Source organism: Tursiops truncatus, chromosome 16 (assembly GCF_011762595.2).
Source record: "Tursiops truncatus isolate mTurTru1 chromosome 16, mTurTru1.mat.Y, whole genome shotgun sequence".
NCBI classification, from domain to species: Eukaryota; Metazoa; Chordata; class Mammalia; order Artiodactyla; family Delphinidae; genus Tursiops; species Tursiops truncatus.
This window is the reverse complement of record NC_047049.1, coordinates 54,888,328-54,900,135: the sequence shown is the minus strand read 5'-3', so window position 1 is coordinate 54,900,135 and position 11,808 is coordinate 54,888,328. Positions and strand designations below refer to the sequence as shown.

Genomic DNA, 11,808 nt, shown 5'->3' with positions numbered 1-11,808 from the left:
TAAGGAGGAAGTTTATGTATGTAAAACAACATAAACAAAGCATGTATTTAAACTGTATATATACATACACACACACCTCAGAAGGTGAAATAACAGCAACTGAACCTCGGGTTGATGAGATTATGTGACTTTTTTCTTTCTACTTTTCTAGTTTTCCCAGTTTTCTATAACGATAGTTAACTTGAGACTGAGCAAAAGAGGGACTATTTTTAGTAAGTAACCCATTCTTCAGTCAGGTCACACACGTTAAAGTTTATGTCACCTAAGCGCTGTGAAGGCAGGAATCACCGACACTGACGCACACACTCGCTCACACACACACACCGGTTCTCTGGGCACCGCGGAGAAAGCTAAGGGGATGTCTGAACCACATGTGATAAGGCCCCTTCTGCTTCTAAGGAGCCCCCTTCAGTGGGGGGAAAGTCTTGTTCTCTCAGTGACCTGAGCTGGGGGTTCGGTAAAACCTCACACCCCCAGGGCCGGTTTGTGCTCCTGTCTGCACGATGCAGGTGAGGCCATGATGAACACGTCCACGCGAACTGTGCTGACTCCCCTGGGGGCCCAGGCGCCTTGGCGGTTATGGGTACGCTCTGTTCTCCAGTTTACACTTGCCAGGTGTGCTGTCTTACAGGTTCAGATCGTAAATGAGATTTTCTTAACTATGGGCCCACCCAGCAGCGTCTCTCCCATGGCTTGCAGCTACAAGGGTCCTCAGCTTTCTGGATGTAAGTGGAGGAGAGTAGCTCTAGTCCTAGATCCTAAGTGATTAGATACAGGTAAGTTCAAGTTTAATCCAATCTCCCACTAGGATCTAGACAGAACCCTTTAAATAGATAGATACGATCTGGTAAATCCCACTCTGAAGAACACCAGAGGTGGATGAGGAACGTGCAGAGCTTGTGCAGGAAGGGACCAGCCCTGAGAGGAGGCACGTCTGGACTGACAGCTGAGATCGGTCTGCATTTCAAAATGAACCAATAAACGGCTAAGCTGTACATGTATGCTTCACACACTCTCTTCCTGTGTGTATTTTATCTCACAATAAAAAGCTTGGGGGGCGGGGGGAGGGAGCAAGCGATACAGCTGTGTTCTGGGGCCAAAAAGAAAAGGGTAAGAAGGAGTCCTGGGACTTCCCTGGTGGTCCAGTGGTTAAGACTCCACTCTTCCACTGCAGGGGGCAGGGGTTTGATTCCTGGTTGGGGAACTAAGATCCCGCATGTTGCGTGGTGCAGCCAAAAGTTCAAAAAAAAAAGAGTCCTGATTCTAATTAGTATAGGCCAGTCACTAACCATGTGACCACAGACAGACCACTCCAACTTTCTGGCCTCAGTTTCCTCATCTTTAAAATGGGGCCGATGACGATGCCGCTGATCACAGGGTTATGTGAGGACTTCACGACTTATTACGTGGAACGTGCTTAAGCAAGGGCCTGGGGAGCAGTGAACGGCATCACTCCATCACGGTCACTGTCAGGTCGTCCCCAGCATCACGTGCTGGAGCCCCCCTCCTCCCGTGGGCACTCAGTGGAAGGAGCTCACCCTGCTCCTCCAACTGGCCATCCACGTGCGCCCCTCCTCCTGCATCACGTGTCCACAGGACTTCCTCGTGACGTCCTGGAGCAAGACACCAGGGGATGCTAGGCGACCCAAACGCCTGCAGCCTCGCCGGAGGTCAACTCTGTCGGAACTCCCCAAACCGCACCACGCCCGGGGCCGAGGGCGCGGCCGAGCGCTGGCCCGCTACAGCAGCGCGCCATCCTCCCCTGTGCCCACTCACCTGTCCTTTCTGCGCTCCCCGAGGGCCGCGGGGTTGATGGCAATCCTGGGCAATGTGGCGGCTGAGGTCTGGGATGGGCTACAGGAGGACAGGCCTTCGACATTCAGAGGAGACTGCGGGGGAGTGCTGCACTCCGAGTGGGACAGCGAGCCTGCCGAGAGGGGTGGGTGAGGGCCGGGCCTACACCTCCGCTCCCGCAGCCCGGACGCACGGCCATGCGTGCGGGTGCCTTGTGCCTCGTGCCTCACACTCCCCCCTGCATCTCCCGCCAGGGCCCGGGTCCTGGCCCCGCCAGCATAACTGATGGCTGAGACCGGGAGTGAACTGTGAGCGGTGCCCAGACACCCCACCCTGAGGACGGAGGGGGTCAGCACGGGGAAGGGCCACTGAGAAGTTCTCACCTCTGTCAGAGCCCACGACAGACCGCGGATATCTTGGCGTTGATGGGATTTTAATGCGTTCTGCCTTAAACTGCAAGTTGCTCGAAGACCCTGTGGTTCCACAAGGGGACAAAACTTTAGGCCTGCAATTAAACAGCACCCCTCACTCCCTCACCACCATCCTAGCAGTCAGGAAACATACACGGTTATGACAGAATGAAAGTGGGCCCTGCCATTTATCCCCAAGGGGGTCTCAACGTGGAACAGTCAGGGAAAGCAGAGGCCTAGCCCCAGTACGTGAATAAACCGTGCAGGGCTAGGCTGCTTCAGAACAGCATCCCACAAGTCTCGCTTCCAGCCCCGAACAGAGACAGCACCCCACGCGACAGGCGCGACTGCCGGTCTTGTGTCCACAACGCCGGAAGCAGCTCCACCAGAGTCTCTTTGAGACAACTGCTAGCCTCGACTCTGGGGTGCGTTTTCCGTAAGTGATCGGCAACATGACATCCCCCAGAATGACCTCAGGGTCAGGGAGCAAGCCTCCTGGGCCAGGGGTCACCAGAACAACTATACGGCCACCGTGGGAAGCTGCAGGAAGGCCACAGGAAAGGGCTCTGGGTGCAGCGTGGAGCCGGCCTCGGGAGAGGGGCTGTGTGTGTGGGCCGCCAGGAGGTCTGGGCATGAGGATGCGGGTGGAGATGAAGAAAGACTGCTGCCTGCTCTGGCGAGAAGGCACCGGTGGCTCAGTTACCGAGGCGGGCGCTGGAGGGCAGGGAGTTGCACCCGTGGGAGGCTCTCATCTCAGAGCAGTCGCTGCAGGCCCTGGGGCTCAGATCCAGGCTCAGGCGGCCCTGGTGCTGGACACTGTCGAAAAGCAGACAAGTGAGGGGCTCGGGAGAAGGACCAGGTCAGGATAACAAGTGCCTGGCCACCCTGAGGCCCTCTGCCAGCTCAGGGAGGCCCAGAAGCGGCTCCCAGTCGGCCGAGGACGGCGACTGCCTGCAGCCACGCTCAGAGGGCCCTGCAAGCGCCAGGCCAGGACCAAGCTCACTGGGACAGAGGGCTTTCTGCAGGGACGAACAGAGGCTCTGCCTCCTGGGCGGGCACGGAGGGGCAGGACGGCACCGAGGCTCTCCCTAGAGGAGCCCGTCCCTGGAAACGGGAGAGCTGAGGGCGGGGAGCCCGCGTTGCCCACGTCGGGCTGGCCCACATTCAGGCCCGACGATGACCTCTTCTAGCTGTGAGACTACATCTCTTGCCTGCTTAGGGCCTTCCAGGGGTCTTCACTGTACTCAAAATAAAACCCAAACTCTGGGTTTGTGCCCTATGACGTGGGCCTTCCTCCTGACTCACCGTCTCTTTGCCAAGCTCCCCTACTCTCTCCCTGGAGCCCACTGCACCATTCTCAGATGCCCGGGCTGCAGCACCTACAGCCCTCCTTCCTGGAGGCTCCTCCCCAAGTCGTACAACTGGCCTCTTCTCAGCCTTCTAGTCACGGCAGCATCCCCCTGCACGGGGCCCTCTCCACCGCCCAATATAACTTGCCACCCTCTTCCAAGTCACAGCCTAGCTTGTCAACACTTTAGGGTCTTTAGGGCCATTCAGCACCATCTGGTATCACTCTGTTCTCTTTTTTGGTCGTTCCCCACTCCCCACCTCGGCCCCGGCCACTTGAACACAAATGCCACAGGAGATGAAGTCTGTCTACTTAATTTTTCACTGTAGCCCTCTAGAACTATAGCAGTCCACGGCATGTAGTCTGTGCTCTATTAAAACCTGTCAAGTAATCGAATGAATGAGTGACCTTGAGCCAATCCATTCATTTTCTTAAGGCTCAGTTCCTCATCTATCAACCAGAGACAGTAATAGTAGGGTGGCTCTGGTGACCAAGTGAGATGACGCTTATAAAGGTCTGAGGACAGTACCTGGCATGTGAGCGCTCAGCTATCAGCTGCCTTCTCTACCATCGTCCTACAAATACCTTTTCAAGCTCCACGCTGGTAAATAAAGAGAGCGACCTTGAAGTTTCCTTTCCCCGGGGCCCCAGCGCTGCTCTACCCGGCCTCTTCCCAGCTAGGCAAGGGAACCCCTCTATACACAGTGGCCTTATGCCCAGGTGGGCTTGGATGGCTGGGGTACAGGGAAGCACAGGTGGCTTCACATACCTGGGATGCAAACCCTGGGGGCCAGCCTCTCTGGGGACAGGCGGAGAGCTGCAAGGGCCGACCCTGTGGCTGCGCACGGTGTAGATGGGGTTCCTCAGGACGGAGCTCACAGTGGTGCTCGGGGTCATACTGCGGGGAACAGTGCCTGCAAATGGGCAGGGTGAGACAGTGGCCCCAAAGCATCCAGCCAGCCCCAGATCTATGCAAGCTTCTGGCCCTGCTCCACCTGTAAGGCAGGAGAACCCTCTTCAGTGCTTCCCATTTCCCAGGCTGCTATGGGGAGAAAGCACTCTGAAAAGCTAAAAAATGTCACTGATAGAAGACTGAACACTCCAGACAGGTCAGTAGTGGCTAGATCTTTGAGGACACACAGCAGCTTCCTGCAATGACAGTCTCCACTCTCCCTGGGACTGGGCGGCCCTGGGAGCCCGCATCGACCCTCCTCCCCGGCCCTGCCCTGCCAGCTCACCCACAGACGCCCTGCTGGGGTAGAAGGGGGGGTTGCTGTGCCGGCTGGAATGCCCTGGCGAGTAAGGGGACCACTCCTGGAGATCTGGGGAGAGCTCTCCACTGGCCGGGACGCTCTTCTGCTCCTGCAGAACCAAAGGCAAGAGGCAGTGGCTGGAAACAGGGAAACACACAGGCATTTGCAAGCGATTTCTATCCCTTACGCCCTAGCTTCTCCCACTCAGACACATGACGTGACATTTGGGAGAGATCGTTAACTCGTTTATTCATTCACGTTGCCTTACACATCTGGAAGAGAAGAACTTCCTTCAAAAATACTTTGGAAGAAAACCACACAGCAAGAATCTGTTCTTTCGAATAAACAGCTTTTGTGTGTAGAGAGGGTGGAACACATGGGTGCATCGGGCACACGTATGCAGCAACTCCACACAACCTGCCCAGCCGTGTGAAGCTCCGTGTCTGCTGAAAGTAGCAGGGATTTGTTCTCCTGCTCACAGCAATCTCTCCCGTCTGGAAATGACCACAGCACCCACAAAAACAAGCCGGCCTGTCCTGCTGCCAGCTAACAGATTCACACGTGCTATCTTGACTCCCTAAATCCTTTGAGGTGGGTCCTTGCCACTTGGGTTTATTGCAATACAACTTCAAAAGCTTCTTGCTCAATAAGCAAATCAAACCCCAGACCCAAGGAAGCGTTGCCCTCTTGGTGTCGTATTACCGCTATCACGCACACCCCAGGCTGCTTTCTAATCTCCTAAAGGGAGACTGCTTCCTGCGGGCACTCACCTGCCATCCCCTCCCCTTCTCCCGGGCAGGTGCTGAGAGCAGAGGCAAAGGAGCCAGGGCTAAGCCTGAGCTAGGGGATGCCAGTGCGGGCGGGCGCAGGCCCCTGTGTGGCCCGCCCCACCTCCACCTCCCCCTGACCCACTCCAGGGCTGAGCTCTACCTCCAGGAACTGAGCAGAGATCACTACTGGAGCGAGCTTGGGCCGAAAGCTGGGAGCAGACTTTGGCCGGCGGCGCTTCTGCCCCAGCTCGTCCATCTTCTGGGAGGTGAGGTCCTCGTCACAGGACTTCTTGGCCGGCAGGTAGGAGGAGTCCCCGTCCCCTTCAGGGTAGTAGCTGGAAGCAATGCGGACCCTGGCCTTGCGAGGGGGCGAGGCGTGCATGGGCTCCCCGGGGTCCATGTCGGGGGGCAGGGCGCTCGGGGGGCTGGTGGATGGGGAGCTGCCCACTAGAGTGGCCTCTGACTCAGAACTGGTTTCCAGTTTGTGCTGGAACTTAATAGAGTCACCCCTCCTGGGAGGTTTTGGGGGCGTCAGAGGTCCCACCCTCTTGGAGGGCAGGGGGGAGTAAGCAGGCCCAGGGCCTGGGAGCAGGTAGTCTATTTTGGGGGGCGTCTGGGGGCGTTTGAAAGTGTTTGGGTCAAAGATAGACTTTCTTTGCTTTGGCTTCTTGTAAACGGAGAGCTTCTCGGGTCCTGCCGCGGAGCTGAGCACAGCCTTGGGCCAGGTCCCGCCGCTGTTGGCATTCTCGGGCTCTGCCTTGTCCAGGCGGGCCTCTGCCTCCCCACAGGGGCCCACCTCAGTCTCGAAGGGCAGCAGTGGCCGCCGGCTACGCACGTCCACCGGCCCAGAGCCACGCTCCCCCGAGGCGTCCGAGCGAAAGGGGCTCAGGCTACGCTCGGAGGCGCTGGGACAGGCCTGGGGGGAGCCGGGGAAGGTTCCCCCGGGGAACGGCTTGTGCAGGAAGGAGCTGCTGCCTCCTGGGGGGCCAGACTCCTTCCTGTCCTCCAGCCTGTCGGCGTAGAAGATGTCCGTCTGCGTGGAGTTGTTGTGCTGCATCAAATTCCGTTTATTCTGAGCCTGGACCTCCGGGCCGTGGGCTCGGAAGCTCAGCATCTTATCAGAGTCCTTGATGTTTTCAAAGATGTTCTGGCCGCTCCACGACGCGCTCTGAGGGAACACCTAAGTAGGGGTTGCAGAGGAGGGAGGAAGAGAGCCGGTGAGACCGCACGACCTGGAGCTGCCACCAAAAACCACCCCCGGAGGTAGAGCGATGGTCAGGAATGGGCCACACACACCCCAAAGTTGGACAGATGGACAGACGTGCAGGCATGTACACCTCGCCAACAGGTGACACTTGCTCACAGCCAGGCCACTGGGAACCCACAGGAAAGACACAAAGTTCCCTTGACTTTGAGCATTTTCTGAAATCACCTGCACTGTGTCCTGCCTATTTTTTAAAATTATTAAATGTAAATATAAAAAATTCACTATTAAAGGCATCTTACAGTACACCTAGACAATGGAATATTATTCAGTGATAAAAAGAAACAACCTATCAAGCCATGAAAAGACATGCAGGAACCTTAAATGCACAGGACTAAGTGGAAGAAGCCAATCTGAAAAGGCTGCATGCTATGTGAGTCCAGCTATATGACGTTCTGGAAAAGGCAAAACCACAGAGAGAGTCAAAAGATCAGCGTTTGCCGGGGGCTGAGGGGGAGGAAGGGATGAACAGGTGAAGCCCAGAGGCTCTTCAGGGCACTGAAATCACTCTGCAGGATACTGTAACGGCGGATACGTGTCATTATACATTTGTCTAAACCCGTAGAATGTACAACCCCAAGAGTGGATCCTCACGTTAACTACAGACTTTAGTTAATACTAATGTATTAACATTGGCTCATCGATATCACAGAGCAGAAGATATGAGAACTCTCTGTACTAACTCAACTTTTCTGTAAACCTAAATCTGTTCCCCAAAAAGGCTATTAATTTTAAAATAATTTTTAAAAATATCTCTTAATGAAGTAGATGAGCCTTTTTCCAACCTTCTTGGAAAAGCTGATAAGAAGTACAATAAACGCCCTTAAACCCATTTAGATTCAACAATATTTTGCCCAATTGTCTGTATCTATTTATACTGCAGATCATTCGAAAACAAGTTACAAATATTATGACATTTCACCCAAACAGCTTTAGCACGCACTTCTCCCAAATAAGGCCATTCTCCTGTATGACCCCAATACCATCATTATACCCAGGAAAAGTAACAATTCCCTAAGATCATCTCATTATCCAGTCCAGATCCAAATGTACCCCCCATCTCCAAAATGTCCTTCATAGCTAGGTTTTTTTGTTTCTGGGCTTTCGGTTTTGGTTTTGGTTTTGAAACCAGGATCCAGTCAGGGTTCACGCATACCTTGCACTTATAAATCAAGACCTTTTTTCCAAGGATCCCAGTGATGTGGAGAAGTGGCTTGGGTACAAGGAGCTGGGGTTCTGCCTGCCCCAAAGAGGGCGAGAGCAGAGCCAGTGCAGGGCGGGGGCCCTTACCTTCAGGAGGGAGAGGGTCAGGGAGTCCTGGCAGCTCCGCAGCAGAGATTCACACTCATTCAGAGACTTGTTGTCCAGTGCAATGCCATTGATCTAGGGCCAACAGAGAGCCCGTCAGGCCCACCACCAGGATAGGGGTTCTGCCTAGCTGCTGACCCACGCTGGACAGTGGGCCTTGTTCTGTAAGGTGCCCCCGTCTGGAGCTGGCAAAGGAGAGAAAGCCCCTCCCCAGTTAAGGCCCTCAAAGTCCAGTTATGGGGCTTCTGAGGCAAATGAAACACACAGCCTTGAAAGCACTCTGGGGAAGTGACTTTGACTGACTGGGACCAGAACACCACGGGTCCCAGAGGGACATCCCGGACCCGCCGCTTCCTGCTGCGTGATGCTGGACCACGGCTCAGAACTCCTTCAAGAGCAAAAAGGAAAACAAACACGGACGCCCCCCCAGGGGCGCGAGGAGACTGAAAACAAGATCATGATGTGGGAGGCTGGACCCACGTGACATGAAGTATCATCGCAAAGACTCCTACAGCCCCTCACGCCTGAGTCTCTGTCCGCACCCCTCTCAGACACGTTCCAGTGCTTTTTAAAAGTGTATGTGCAATAGGTGAACGGTGAGACTGGGGTGCACCCATACCATGGAGTCCTACCCGGCTTCGAGAAGGACCACGGCATCAGCACATCCAACCACGTGATGGAGCTCACAGCACGAAGCCAGGTGGAAAAGGCCATCTCAAACGGGCAAGTACTGCAGACTCTACTTACACAATATCCTCCAAATGACAGAATTATAGAGCTGGGGAACAGATTAGTTGCCAGGGCTTATGATGGCGGGGAGGGGGCATGCTTAGGACTGCGGGGGTTAACAGAAAGGAGTGACACGAGGGAGATCTTTGTGGTGGTGGACAGCCCTGTTTTTTAACCTAAAATGTGATAACAGATTTCATAGTTACGTAAGATGTAACCATTAGATGTTAACTGGATGATGGGTACGTAGGACCTTTCTGTACTATCTTTGCCACTTCACTTTTTAATATTGTTTAACATTATAACTGAATTATAATTATTTCTGTAATTATTTCAAAATTGAAAGTTAAAAAAATATATATATTCAGAGTGATTATCTTGGGGTGGTAGATTAATTTGGTTGGTTTTGTTTTTCTTTATAACTTCCCCACATCTTAAGAGTTTTTCGTATTGGCCATATTGCTTTCAAACTCTAGCTCGCCCCCAAATCTGAAAAACACTGGCAAAGATGTGAAGTAACGAGCTCCCCCAAACACGGCAGGTGGGACTTCTCTGAAGCACAAGGAGGGACATCACATCACGTGTTGAATGCTTATGCCCTCTGATCCAGCAATTCCCCCACCCGGGACTCTATCCCGTGGCGGGACACAGCAGTGGCCATGAAGCACTATTACAATGGCAAAAAATGTCCTGACTGTCCATCAGGAGACCGGCCCAAAGGCCACTAAGGAACATGCAGTTACTGAAATGACTCAGACAGATCTAAAGATGTGAATCTGGAAGAACCTCAAGGCACGCTGTTAGAAACAGAAAGCAAGGTTAGCAGCAGCACAGTATACTATGATCACATCTAAGTTTAAAAAAAAAAAAAAAAGTGGGAGATACAAGTTTTGAACGTTTGGGGGAGAAAACACAATGAACTGTTAAAAGTAGTTGCCCTTAGGATGGGAACTGGGAGATGGGGAGTCTAGAACCAGAGGAAGGGTTCCCTGAGACTTACAGCCACAATCCTGTCTCCCACGGCGAGGGACCCCTCTTTGGCAGCCGGGCTTCCGGGCACCACGGCGGCAGCATACACTCCATTCTCCAGGCTGATGCCGCTGTCTGCAAACCAGAGGTCCCCGGTTAACCCCTGCCCGGGTTGCATGGCCCTCTGGTTGTCTCATCTTGACTTTACGAGATAAACTTTTAAAAAGGATGTTGGCAGACTGCAACCTGTCCATCCCAGCACCCCGCCCAGGTCACACCACCCAGGGACCGGGTCAGGTCTGGTCTGGCGAATCAAACAATCAGAGACAAGCAAGACCCAGGACCCAGACGGCCCCGTAGCGTGAAGCACATGGGCTGCACTGAAACCACATCAACGCCTAGTTCTGGGAATGAGGGGTGCCCGAAAACACATGTGATCTCTCTGTACGAGAAAAGGGTGCCCTGCCCACCTCCCCAGCCCCTACCTTTATGCCCACTCAGGTTGATGTGCAGCGGTGTGACCACCTTCCCGCCCAGGGACTTCCTCCGACGCACGACCATGTTGATGGCCCCCTCCCCGTTGAGGAGCGCCTTCATGGCCTGCTTCTTGTCCTTATTGATGAGGTCCACATCGTTGATTCTCAACAGCCAGTCATTGACCCTGAGGAGGGGGACAGCCAGGTCACTGCCAGCGGAGGCCTTGGGACCAGGGGGCCGGCCCCTGTTGCTCCCATTCGGGGAGCAGAACAGCAGAAAGCAGGTACCCCACAAACACATTCAGAAAGGTTTCCTCGGGGCTTCCCTGGTACACGGTGGTTACGAATCCGCCTGCCAATGCAGGGGACACGGGTTCGAGCCCTGGTCCGGGAAGATCCCACATGCCGCGGAGCAACTAAGCCCGTGCGCCACAACTACTGAGCCCACGTGCCACAACTGCTGAAGCCCGCGCACCTAGAGCCCGTGCTCCGCAACGAAGAGTAGCCCCCGCTCACGGCAACTAGGGAAAGCCCGCGCGTAGCAACGAAGACCCAGCACAGCCAAAAATAAAAACAAACAAATAAATAAATTTATTTTTAAAAAAAAAGAAAGAAAGAAAGAAAAGAAAAAGGATTCCTCTTCTAGGAAGGTGGAGTGGTTAAGCTGGCAAGGGTTGGAGCCTGGTTTCAAACCCTAGCTCTACCACTTACTAGCGGCATGACGTAGTCCCTCTGGGCCTCAGTGCCCTCATTTGTAAAATGGGGGCAACAGAAGCACCTACCTCATGGGATTGTAAAGATTAATGAATTATATGAAGTACTTAAACTTAGCAAATACCAAGCACTATGTAGGTGCTAATTATTATCATCACTATTTCATGGGATGAGCAGGCAATGCACATTCCAGACTCTCACACACTTCACCTGAGCCCCTTACTACACAGAGAAGCAAAAGGCAGCACCTGGTGATGGGAGAAAGATCAGATTCAGAGGCGATTCGGAGTCCAAGCAGCCTTTAAGAACAATGTTAGCAGTTAAGCCTGAAAGCCTCAACAGCCTCTGTGAGGCCCCCAGGTCCTGGGATGCATTCATTTAAACGCCACCTGGCTCTCCAGGCCCTCTGTATTAGGTCAGAGGGAAACTGCCACCTTCCCTCCAAAGCCTGGAGCCCACTACACTCACCGTAAGCGGCCATCAGCGATGCTTCCTTTGTCCACTTTAGTGACAAATATGCCACAGTCCCCCGGCAAACAAGGCTCATTCACACCCTCTGCCATATCGAAACCAAGTGCCTTCAAGTCAATATCCTCCTGGCAAAAGAAGAGTGGCAACAGCTCACTTTACAGCAGTGATGAGAAACATTTGGCTCTTACACCCGCCCCCAAGACACTCACTCCGAGGCGGGTGCTGTCCCTTCACCCCGACGGGACACGTGGTCCCCAAGATAAAACCTCTGAGCGGCTGTGATCCCCTTTCCACCACTGGAA

At 53.9% G+C, this 11,808-nt stretch overlaps 1 protein-coding gene across 7 annotated transcripts in view; it reads right to left on the bottom strand.

Annotated features, from left to right (window-relative positions):
• The window catches only part of DLG5 (discs large MAGUK scaffold protein 5), a 120,394-nt gene that overhangs the window by 18,867 nt on the left and 89,719 nt on the right, over positions 1–11,808 (bottom strand). For 5 of the 7 annotated variants that reach the window (XM_033842203.2, XM_033842204.2, XM_033842199.2 and 2 more), the window contains 10 exons: positions 11,504–11,631; positions 10,331–10,506; positions 9,877–9,980; positions 8,130–8,222; positions 5,736–6,755; positions 4,791–4,914; positions 4,322–4,547; positions 2,908–3,020; positions 2,178–2,267; positions 1,777–1,927 (listed from right to left, as the gene is read on the bottom strand). In XM_033842203.2, coding sequence (XP_033698094.1) covers positions 1,777–1,927; positions 2,178–2,267; positions 2,908–3,020; positions 4,322–4,547; positions 4,791–4,914; positions 5,736–6,755; positions 8,130–8,222; positions 9,877–9,980; positions 10,331–10,506; positions 11,504–11,631 — 2,225 coding nt within the window. The remainder of the gene's footprint in view (positions 1–1,776; positions 1,928–2,177; positions 2,268–2,907; positions 3,021–4,321; positions 4,548–4,790; positions 4,915–5,735; positions 6,756–8,129; positions 8,223–9,876; positions 9,981–10,330; positions 10,507–11,503; positions 11,632–11,808) is intronic. The other 2 variants (XM_033842201.2, XM_033842202.2) reach the window with 1 other exon arrangement.